The sequence below is a fragment of the Macaca fascicularis genome, chromosome X, assembly GCF_037993035.2.
Source record: "Macaca fascicularis isolate 582-1 chromosome X, T2T-MFA8v1.1".
Lineage (NCBI taxonomy): Eukaryota > Metazoa > Chordata > Mammalia > Primates > Cercopithecidae > Macaca > Macaca fascicularis.
Genome location: NC_088395.1, coordinates 114,588,937 through 114,601,174, shown reverse-complemented (window position 1 = coordinate 114,601,174; position 12,238 = coordinate 114,588,937). Strand labels below are relative to the sequence as shown.

Sequence of the window (12,238 nt, the reverse complement as noted above, 5' to 3'; positions counted from 1 at the left end):
AAGAACAGAGAATTAGATGATGATCATAATGTAGGACCAGGCCCTTCTCCTTTCTTCTGCACTGAACCTTTTTTGTTATGACCTAAGTGGTATGACCTCAAGGAAGACAATTTTTAGCTGCAGTGGTTCATTTGGGACTCTTGGGACATGTCACAACGCAAGCATTTGCATGATTCCTTAGAGCAAAAGGAAATCAGATAACATATTTACAATGGACAGCTTTCCTCAAGCCGTAAGAAGAAGCTGAGGAAAGAAACAATTCAGAAAGATTCCAATCTGTTGAGTCTTCTTTTAAAACGTCCTCAACCGTCTCTCCCTCCAAAGATCTCCTCCTTTCTATCTAACTCTCTCTCTTCCCCTTACAATCTGACTTTCTCCTGGCCTCCCTCCTCTTCTGCTTTCTGTCCTCTGCTCTCCTCTCTTTCTCCTCCTTTTCCCCTTTCTCACCTTCCTCTCACCTTTTGACCCATACCTTTACTCTTTCTGGATATGCAAAAGCCAAATAGAGAGGAGAAAGTCTTTTAAAGGCAATTGGTGAAGGTTTTCACTCTTCCATCAACTGAGGAATAATCCAAACCTGTCAGCAAGGGTGTGATAAGTCTGTTTCCAATTTTAGGGACCAATAATAGAAAGCACTTTTAAGGAATGCTCAGGGTTGGGCATTAACACTAACACTCCAACAACAATCTGCACATTCTTTACTAATGGCCTTAACCCTGACATATCAGATGCTATTCAGAAGCATAAAAGAGGCTGGCAGACCACATCCACTCATGATTTACAACACTTTGAGTTCGGCAGACTTTAAACCAGTATTTTGTGGAAAGCATAGTAAATAAGGTGAAAATCACACCGCAAACTTATGTCATTACAACTTGAACAGCCTGGGGGAAATAAAAAGGCCCTCCACAATTAAAACACAGAGAGACACAGACACTTGCAGATATTGCAGAGAAAAAGACACTGGACCTGCAATCATCCCACTGTAGCAAAGAAACAAGACACTCAACTAGAGTTGCTAGATGTAGCAAATAAAAATGAAAAATATATGAATTTCAAATAAATGAGTAATATTTTAGCATAAGCATGTCCCATGAAATGTTGAGTACACACTTGTACTAAAAAATGATTCATTTCTTATCTGATATTCAAATTTAACTGCACTTCCCATATTTTATCTGGCAACACTATACAGGTTACTCAATCTGAAATAAAGCAATTCCCCTTCTCCAAGGAAGGTACCCTTCAAAATCCTTGATTGTCTTTGGATCAGTAAGGAGAAATAACTCTATTTATTTGTGAATGACTATCCAAGCTCATTTTTAGTAGACCCTGGAGACACACTCTCCATCATTAATTCCTTCTAGTTTCCTACCATCCTTCCTCAGAATAATTTTAAAAAGCTCAGTAGTGGGACTTACCTGTTGAACATATTCACTCCCTCTCTCTAACCCTTTGCTTATCTCTTTGGGATACTTAATCTCTCAATATAGCTTTCTCTTCTGTCTTCCACCCTCCCTAACCTATACAGATGGACCTTTTGGCTCAATGGGGAACTACTATTAGATGTATATCCAAAGGCCTTTTTCTTGGCCTCTCAGTCTCTCATGACCCAGTACACCATCCTATGGTGGCTTCCCTAAGTCCTCTATTCACTTCATTCACTGCATTCACTGAAGCCTGTGGCTTCGATGAAGCCCCCTCATACATCTCTCAGCTTCTCAATCATAATCTCAAAGACTTACAATTTCCCTGATCCTCTGCCTTGATCAAATTGTAGGTAACTTGCTCTTATGTTCACCTGATTTAACCTCGTCTCAAGAAGACTATCTCAGAAACTTTGTTTATAAAAGGAAATATTGTAAGGACAAATTTGTAAGAATAATTTACTGTTTAAATTACTATATAAAAGGACAAATTTGTAAAAATAAACTCCTGTTTCCTTAGGCCCAAGTTCACTATCTAAGCCATGGTATATCCTAGGGAGGCAAATTCCTCCTGGTGGATAGGGCAATTCAAAATTGTCCTAGCCCTATAACCAAAAGACAATTTGGAGGATTTCTGTGACTTATAGGATATTGCAGGTGGTAGATTTCCAACTTTTCTGAATTACCTGGCACCCTCAGTAATATGAATTAAAATGGTATTCCTGAGCTGCTTCTGCCTTGGATGGTCACTACAGAGTTAGCCATTGACCAACCCAAGGCATTTCATTTTGGGTCACCCCAAAATTATACTATCATTTTTTGGTTTATATATAAAAGGGATGGTCAAGATCTTGGAGTTTTATCTTAGAAACATGATGGAAATCAGAGACTCATTGGGTATTACAATATTGCTCTCCATCCAGTAGTTAAACATATCCCTCTTGCCTGGGGGCAGTAGCTGTCACTGCATTTAATCTTGGGGTCACCTTTTCACCTAATGGTACCTAAAAAACTCAGACCCTTCTCATCACCAAAGCACCCAACATTTCTCTGCTTCTAGACTCATTTCTTATGAATTATTGTTTCTGTCCTCAGCTCATACCATCATCTATATTAGGAGTCTATAGGAATACTGTACTCTTTTTAAAAAAATTGAGATACAATTCACATACCATAAAACTTATTCTTTTAAAATGTACAATTCCGTTGTTTTTCATGTTTTACAATGTTGTGCAACCAACATCACCATCTAATTTCTGAACATTTTCATTGTCTCCCAGAAAAATCATTAAGCAGTCACTCCTCATTCTCCACCTGGCAACCACTAATCTCCTTTCCATCTTTATGAATATTCTTATTCTGAACATTTTATATAAATGAAATTATACACTATGTGGCCTTTTGTATCTGGCTTCTTTAACTTAGCATAACATTTTCAAGGATTATCCATGTTGTAGCATGTATCAGTACATTATTTCATTCTTTTTTATGGCCAAATAATATTGCATTATATGTTTATCCATGCATCAGTTGATGGGCAATTGGGTTGCAGCCACATTTTGGCTAGGATGAATAATGCTGCTTGAACATTTGTGCATAGGATTTTCTTTGAAGATAGGTTTTCAATTCCTTTAGGTATATATTTAGGAGTAAAAATGCTGGGTCATATGGTAACTCTATGTTTAACTGCTTGAGGAACTGCCAAACTGTTCCACAATGACTGCACCATTTTACATTTCCACCAATAATACATGAGGTTTCCATTTTTCATATCCTCACAGTTGTTACTGCCCAGCTTTTTAAATTATAGCCATCCCACTGAGTGTGAAGTAGTATTCAAATGTGGTTTTGATTTGCATTGCCCTAATGACTAATGATGCTGAGCACCTTTTCAAGTGTTTATTGGCCATTTATATATCTTCTTTAATAGTGTCATAATCTTAATGCAGCTAATTTATTTCCTCTTTCAGAGAAGGTGAAAAATCTCATGATTATTTAACTTGAGAAATTTATCTGTCTCTCTCTGATCTTCTTGAAACTCCTCTACAAGACTCAGACTTAGAATTATTTGTAGATTGGTCATATATTGAGACTGAACAAGTGTATTTTCAAGTTAAGTATGCTGTCACTACTTCCCAAGAGCTTTTTGAATATGACCACCTTCTTGAAGTCAAGTTAGCATAACCAGCTGAATGTATAGGCTTAACGCTAGCCTACCAAGCTAGCAAAGAATAAAAGGGCTAACATATACACAGACAACAGATATGCCTTTGGTATGGTTTATGATTTTAGCCTGCTATGGAAACACACAGCTTCCTAATAGCTTCTGGTACTTCAATAAGCAGCATGAGCACATACAAGCTTTACTAGATGCTTCACTACTCTCTCAAGGAAGTAACTATAATTAACATCAGATCTCATACGAGGGAACAAACCCATAAAGCAAAAGGAAATGCCCTGTCTGACCAGTGTGCTAAACAGGGTGCTCTCACCACATTCAATTTGTTCAGCATATTATAGATAACCTGGTTACTGCAGATTACTTCCATGAAACTTTTAGCAAATTGCAGTTAAAGCACCAGACTCCGAAAAAAGATACTGGGAGAAATCTGGGTGTTCTCTCCAATCAGATAGGTTCCTATGGAGACACCATGACTACACCTGGTCTCTCTAGTCTCTCTGAAACAGAGCTTGATGAAAATTTTGCAGGTTATGATTCATAACAGTAAATAAACTTGAAAACTATTCTCAGACAACATTGTTGGGAAAATTTTAAACAGATAAGAGCTGAAGTCTCTACTGCATGTTCCATCTACAAGATTCATAACCCTGGAGAAACCGTTAAGGTGAGACACAGACAGGAACCACAGCTTTGAGGATCCTTCGAACATTTACAAGTGAACTTTGTATAACTTCTTTTATCTCAAGGATTTGAATATGTATTCATTACTGTCTTCCTTCTCTCTGGATAGCCAGAAGTTGTTCCTTTTAGCCTTCCTTGTGACAGAGATACTCATTTTACCAGGACTATAATTAAGAGAACTTGTAAGGTGTTGCCTGATGGCCAGAAATTACCCATCTCAGTCATTCAGGAAGAACGTAAAGTGCTAATGGTATTTTAAATAATGTTTATTTTTGTCTAACTTTTATAAGTGAATATGTACATTATTGAAAAATTTAAAAACACAGAATCATCCACAGTCACACCCAGCTTACAGCCTGAAATATCTGTCTAAATCCTTATGTGTGTACACACACAATCGAGCATGCATTTGTATGTGGTTGAGATCATACAGTATGAATCTTTACTAGTTCAAAGAATATCATGAATTTTTATCAATTCAATGTCCCAAAGTCATAAATATTTTGAAAATCAATAATATATAACACCAACTCAATCGGGAAAAAAATGTAATCCTGCCTTCCATGGGGACAAAAATTTCATAAAAGGCAATAATTATCTGGATAAGAATTTTGGCAGACTTACAGCTAAACTACTTTATTCCCTTAATGCTCTACTTAAAATGAGACAAAAACAATAGTGAACAATAAGTATAATGCTTCTAAGGGAATTCATTCTTAGATCTATACTACTAAAATATTACCCAAAAGATATGTTTCCATTGAATTATTAGACAATGTTTGTTTTATATAACAATTATAAACAAATAAATTCCTCTAATGTAGAGCCTGAAAATACATGAAGCAAAAATTGATAGAATTGAAGTGATAAACACATAGTTCTACATTCATAGTGGGAAACATCAATATCCCACATTCAACAATGACTAGAACAAATAAAGAGAAGATCACCAAGGAAACAGAAGTCTTAAACAACAACAGAGCCAATTTGACCTAATAGATGTCTAGAAAGCAATCCACCCAACAATAGAAGAATAAACATTCTTCTCAAGTACACATAAAACATTCTCCAAGATAAATCACATAGTAAGCCACAAAACAAGTTTCAATGAATTTTAAAATACTAAAATCACATTAAGTATGTTTCTTGGTCACAATGGAATTAAACTAGAAATTAGTAACAAGAGGAAATTTGGAAAATTCACAACTAAGTTAAAACTAACCACTCCCGGCCGGGCGCGGTGGCTCAAGCCTGTAATTCCAGCACTTTGGGAGGCCGAGGCGGGTGGATCACGAGGTCAGGAGATTGAGACCATCTTGGTTAACACGGTGAAACTCTGTCTCTACTTAAAAAAAATACAAAAAGCTAGCCGGGGGAGGTGGCGGACGCCTGTAGTCCTAGCTACTCGGGAGGCTGAGGCAGGAGAATGGCATGAACCCGGGAGGCGGAGCTTGCAGTGAGCTGAGATCCGGCCACTGCACTCCAGCCTGGGCGATAGAGCAAGACTTCATCTCAAAAAATAACCACTCCTAAATAGCTACTTGAGTCAAAGAAGAAATCACAAAGTAAACTAGAGAATACTTTGAAATGATGATGATGAAGATGAAAACATAACATACCGAAACTTGCGGGATGCAGCAGAAACAGTACTCAGAGGGAAATTTGTAGCTGTAAATAACTACGTTATAAGAAGAAGAAAGATCTAATTGATAACCTAATTTTGTACCTTAAGAAACTAGGAAAACAGGAGGAAACTGATCTGAAAGCAAGCAGAAGGAAAGGAATAATAAAGATTAAAGCACAAATAAATGAGATAGTGAACAGAAAACAATAGAAAAAAAAAAACAGTGAAATGAAAAGTCAGTTTTTTAAAAGAACAGTAAAAACTCACAAACTTTTAACTAGACTGACCAAAAATAAAAGACTCAAATTACTAAAATCAGGAGTCAGACTCAGGACATTACTACTGACCTTACAGAAAATTTTTTAAATGTACTATCAGAAAATACTATGAACAAATGTATGTCAACAAATTAGATAATCTAGATGAAATGGAAAAATTCCTAGAAACACACAAATTATAAAAAATGACTAAAATTAGTTAAAAATCTTAATGTAAAGGAATTGAGTCAGTGTTCTAACTATGTTTTTACAGATTCTGTATTTGTCTGTTTGGCATCCATTAATTACAGGGCCAAACTAGTGGCCAAGTTATCTACATCTCCCCTGCAATCCAGAGCCTATACTCGGAGCTACCTCCTTATCTACCTCTCACATGTCAAGCCAGCATTTCCCCTGCCCTAAATCAACCCAGGGTCAGGTACCAGACAACTAGGTCCCAAAACCCACCAGAATTATTCAAAGTAGCCAATCCTAAGCTGTTTCTCCTGCCTTGCCTTGCTTTTCCTATGGAAACTCCAATAAAAGCTCTGGCATAAGCTTCCCCCATTTCTTTCTGCCTCCTAACCAACACTGGTGCTTCCCCATGTGACCCTGTGCGGCATGGTGCATTCCCTTCTCTTGGGAAATGTAATTAACAAAACTTTTTCAATGGGATTAGCATCTCTGTCTGTTGTCATTTTTTCAGCTCTATAAATTAAAATCCTGTGGGTACAATTGAGACAGTCAGTAAAAAGAATTAAAAAAAATGCCAACAAAGAAAAGCCTAGGACCAGATGGTTACACTGCTGATGGTTTAACAAATAATTAAATAATTAAAACCAATCTTTCTCAAACTCTTCCAGAAAATAAAAAAGCAGTTAACATGTTTCACTTCATTCTATGAGGCCAGCATTACCCTGATACCAAAGTCAAAAACTACAAACCAAAACTGCTTATGAATATAGACACAAAATCTTCAACAAAATGCTAGCAAACTCACATGTTAACAGACTATACAACATGACCAAGTAAGATTTATCCCAGGAATACAAGATTAGTTCAATGTATGAAAACAAATTAATGTAATACATCATATTAATAGACTGAAGGAGGGGGCACATGATCATCTCAATAAACACAGAAATAACATTTGACAAAATCCAACACTCCTTCATAATAAAAGCACTGAAAAACTAAGAATAGAAAGGAACTTCCCTAACATGATAAAGAGCATTGTTTCAGTCCACTTTGCATTGCTATAAAGGGATACATGAAGCTGGGTCATTTATAAAGAAAAGATGTTTATTTGGCTCACAGTTCTGCAGGCTGTACAGGAAGCATAGCATCAGCATTTACTTCTGGTGAGAGCCTCAGGAAGCTTTTACTCATGGCAGAAGGTGAAGTGGGGGCAGATGTGTCACATGGTGAGAGAGGGAGGAAGAGAGATGGGTGAAGGTGCCAGGCTTTTTTAAACAGTCAACTCTCACATAAACTAATAGAGCAAGAACTTACTCAGTACTACCTGGAGGGCACCAAGCCATTCATGAGTGATCCACCCCTATAACCCAAATACCTCTCACTAGGCCCCATCTCCAATTTGGAAATCAAATTTCAACATGAGCTTTAGAGGGAACAAGTATCAAAGCTATTTCAGGCATCTACAAAAACCCCACAGACAACATCATGCCCAATGATGAAAAACTGAATCATTTCCTGCAAGATCAGGAACAAAACAAAGATGTTTACTCTTGCCATTCCTATTTAACATTGTATGGAAAGCTCTAGCCAGGGAAATTAGAAAAGAAAAAGAAAGAAATGGCATCCATATAGGAAAAGAATAAAAAGTACTGCTGATCACAAATTACTTGGTCTCATATATAGAAAACCCTGAAATATCCACAAACAATTAGAGCTAAAAAATGAGTCCAGTGAAGTTGTGGAATATAAGATTAATACTTGAAAATCAGTTATATTTCTTTACAATAGCAATGAAAAGCCTAAAAATAAAATTTAGTAAATAATTTCATTTACAGTAGCATCAAAAAGAATAAAATACTTAAGAATAAACTTAACCAATGAAGTGAAAAAACTGTACACTGAAAACTACAACACTTGTTAAAAGAAATTTTTTAAAACCTAAATAAATGGAAAGGCATCTCATGTTCATGGGTTGGAAGACTTAATATTGAGATGGCAATATTCATTGAATTGATCTACAGACTTAAAGAAATTCTTAATGAAATTCCAGCTGCGTTTTTTAGAGAAATCGACAAGCTGATTCTAAAATTCATATGGAACTACAAGGGACCTAAAAAAAACCAAAGCACTCTTAAAAAAGAGCAAAGCTGGAAGATTAACATTTCCCAATTTCAAAACTTACTAGAAACCTAGATTAATCAAAACAGTGTGATACTGTCATAAGGGCAGACATATAGATCAATGGAATATAATTGAGTCCAGAAGTAAGCACGTAAATCTATGGTCAATTGATTTTTGACAAGAGTGCCAAGACCATTCAATGAAGAAAGAATAGTCATTTCAACAAATGTTGCTGGGACAAATGAATACCCACATGCAAAAAGCATAATTTTTGTTTTTACTCCTATTTCACACCATATGCAAAAATTAACTTAAAGTGGGTCATATACCTAAATGTAAGAGCTAATATTATAAAATTATCAGAAGAAAACATAGGTGTAAATCTTTGTACTTTGGATTAGGCAATGTTCTCCTAAATATGACACCAAAAGTATAAGCAATGGAATTAAAAATAGATTGGACTTCACCAAAATTAAAATTTTTTGTCTGTCAAAGGACATTATCCAAAAAGTAAAAAGACAACAAAGAGAATGGGAGAAAATATTTGCAAATCATATATCCGACAATGGTCTAGTATCCATAATATACAAGTACTATTACAGCTCAATGATGAAAAGACAAACAACCCAATTTAGACTTTCCACTTCAAAATGCTGGCATAGAAACAAACTGGTTCTACTTTCTACCCTCAAAACCAAAACCAAATATATGGCATTGAGATTATCACCAGCAACATCCCATAACTCAAATATGAGGATGAGACAGTTCCCAGAGCAACAGAGAAGTGAAAAAAAACTATGAGCAGAGGTTAGAGGATCAAACTTCCATATTTGTAATGCCCCTTCTCCCAATCTGCCCAGCACTAAGTGCATAGAAAAATTTTCCCCAACTCATAGTTTCCACACTGGAAAAAATGTGATTGAGGTAAACAACAGCTTCCCATCATCTTAGGTTACCTGACAGGAGACCTGTCTCTGCCTCAGCTCATGAGAAGCACTGGGAGTACCTGAAGAGAGGAATATTCCTGTAGACAGCCATAGACAAGTAGGGGAAGTGGGACTGCCATCCTCAGCCCTGGAAACTGCTGTGTAAATAAGCCAAAAGAGATGCCAAAACAGATTAGCTGTTCAGCAGTACCATGCTGTAAGAGGTTCATTCCACAGATCTCCAGACATGAACCTCTGACCAGCCTTCCCATACCAACAGGATATCCTATTTGGGACCTTCTCCATTTCGGACTGGTGGCACCCTGATTGAGTACCAAGAACTGAGGAGGCAAACCTGGGCTTAATTAAGGCGCCATCTAGTGCAAAAAAAGAGGCAGTGACCTAGTGGGAAAAAAGAACAACAGGTAAATTGCTAAGAATCTCCAATCAAACATATCTGATAAAAACCAAAACAAGCCAGACAGAGAAGACTGGTATAAATAACTAATCCTTCACTGCAAAGACATAGATGTACATACACAAGAAACAACAGAAAACACAAAACCAAGACCTCCTCAAACAGACAAAGCAAGCAAGCAACCAGTGATTTACACCGTAATTAGATGATGATATTTAACCTCTCTGACCAAGAATTCAAAATAGTAGCTTTAAGGAAACCCAGTGATCTTCTTGTGATCCAAGATAACACAGAAAAGCAATTCAGAAATTTATCAGAAAAATTTAACAAAGAAATTGATTTTTTTTAAAAAAATCATATAGGAATCTTGGAACTGAAAAATACTTTTGCTGAAATGAAAAATTTATTAGCGGCTTCCAACAGAAGAATGGGTCAAGCAGACAAAAGAATCAGTAAGCTCAAAGACAGGCTATTTGAAAATACACAAATGGAAAAAGAAAAAAAGATAAAAGAAACAAAGATCACCTACAAGATATAGAAAATTACCACCTGGTGAGGGTTCAAGATGGTTGATTAGAGGCATCTCTTACTTGCCTCCTCCACTAGGAAAAACCAAAATAGTGAGTAGATAATCACACTTTGAATAGATCATCCAAGAGAATACTGAAATTCAACACAGAAGTGGCAGGAAACACCCAGAGCAAGAAAGGAGAGGGAAGCAAGGCGGCCTGCTAACCAAGATCGGCTGGGAGCCAGGAGAGACTCTCCAGTTGGGGGGAAAGAATAAGTGAGAGACTCCCAGTGGTTCCTGCTTCAGGCTTCTAAAATCCTAGCCGTGGTAGAGTCCCCCAACCCTTGCTGGCCGAAGACTAACATAGAAAGTTCTCTGGAAACTGTGTGAAGGCCTTGTTTCAGAGGGAAAACTCATGCTGGGTCCCCCGCAAGTTCTAAGCAGTGTCAGCATGGTACCATTTTGAAAGCCCAATCCACACCAGACTACATGCTGCCTTGCAACTAGGGCTGAGGCAGAAGCCACAGAAAACAATTCTAACCTCCCCTGAAGAGAGGTAGCTGCACATTCTCATGCGCAAAGGACAGATTCCACTGCCTGCAACTGCTGCAGCTGCAGACACTGTGGGCCAAGGTACAAGTGAAGCCCATGCTCCTCGACTCTCTGCCTATGGCTGCTCCCAGGGAAGGCAACCTCAACCTGTTCAATAGCAGGGCTGCAGCACAGCCACGCAACCTCCACCTGATCATTCCACTGGTGGCACAGGGCTCACCCTGCCCATGCATACAAAAGCCAGCACTTATATGCAACACGGCGGGGGGCCTGAGGCACCATTTGGCCAGGCTACCTGCACCCCAGTACACAAGCACATCAGACTCTGCAGATCACACAGCTCAGTTCACCATCGTGGCACCTGAGTAATCCTCCTGGAGTGTGAAGTCAGGCACACTCAACCTCTGCTATCACCACAACTGGCACCCACTTGCACATGCCACTTGCAGGTCTGGGCACCAGCCCTCTCAACCCATCACAGCTCCTGCCAATACCGGAGCGGAGCACTTATATCCCAAAGGTTTGTCTCACCACTGGTACTGACATTGCCCATGCTATGCTCACTGCCCAGGGTCTTGAGAACCTGTTCACCTGCCTGGCCCACTGCTGCCACTTCGGCACCCAATTAAGCCACCTGAAGGCCCCAAAATTAGCTTACCTGGACACACTAACACTGGTGCCAGCATATGCTGCCCTGAGGCCCAAGAACAGGAGCACTCAGTGCACCATTACCACCACGAGGGCCCAAAGACTAGCTTACCTGTCATCCCAGTCCCCAGCAGAACTTCACTGTAACTTCCACTAACAACCACACCCTAAGCCACAAAGGAAATGACAGACACCACTGATGTTGTTTACAGACAAAGAAATCATACAGAGACTACACTACACTTCATGCACCCAGAATCAAAGACAAAGTGCCCTACTCAAGTAACACCACAGGTACACCTTCAAAAAAAAGTCCTCCTCTGTGAAAGCAAATTCTAAACATTGGAACAAGCAACTATGTAGATGTAGCAAAAATTTCTTTTTTACTTTGGGAAAAAAAAAAAGCTGAAAGCAGCCTTTTCAAATTATATACAATACACTAGGCCCTCTTAAAGGGGACAGAAAATCTTTCCAAAGTGTATTGGACACTTTCTATCGGCCAAAAGTGGCTCTTTATTTTACTTTTTCTGTCTTCCATTATCAAGGTCTGGTAGAATAAAGACAGAGCATTGGTCACTAGATTCCTGCACTTGTGTTCGTCCAGGGCTCCACACAACAGACTGGTCTGGCAAGGCCTTTATTTATTGTTGCCAGGGCCAGGTGGCATCTTATCCAAATGGGACACAGCAGTGA

The 12,238-nt window shown here is 38.3% G+C and overlaps 1 protein-coding gene across 2 annotated transcripts in view; it reads right to left on the bottom strand.

The window, feature by feature from the left end:
• The window catches only part of VSIG1 (V-set and immunoglobulin domain containing 1), a 62,810-nt gene extending 51,160 nt beyond the window's left edge, over positions 1-11,650 (bottom strand). For both annotated transcript variants that reach the window (XM_074029881.1, XM_065537766.2), the window contains exon 1: positions 11,556-11,650. Coding sequence is in view for 1 of the 2 variants with exons in the window: in XM_065537766.2 (XP_065393838.1) it covers positions 11,556-11,583 (28 nt within the window). In the remaining variant the exon portion in view is untranslated. The remainder of the gene's footprint in view (positions 1-11,555) is intronic.
• Positions 11,651-12,238: the final 588 nt, after the last annotated feature.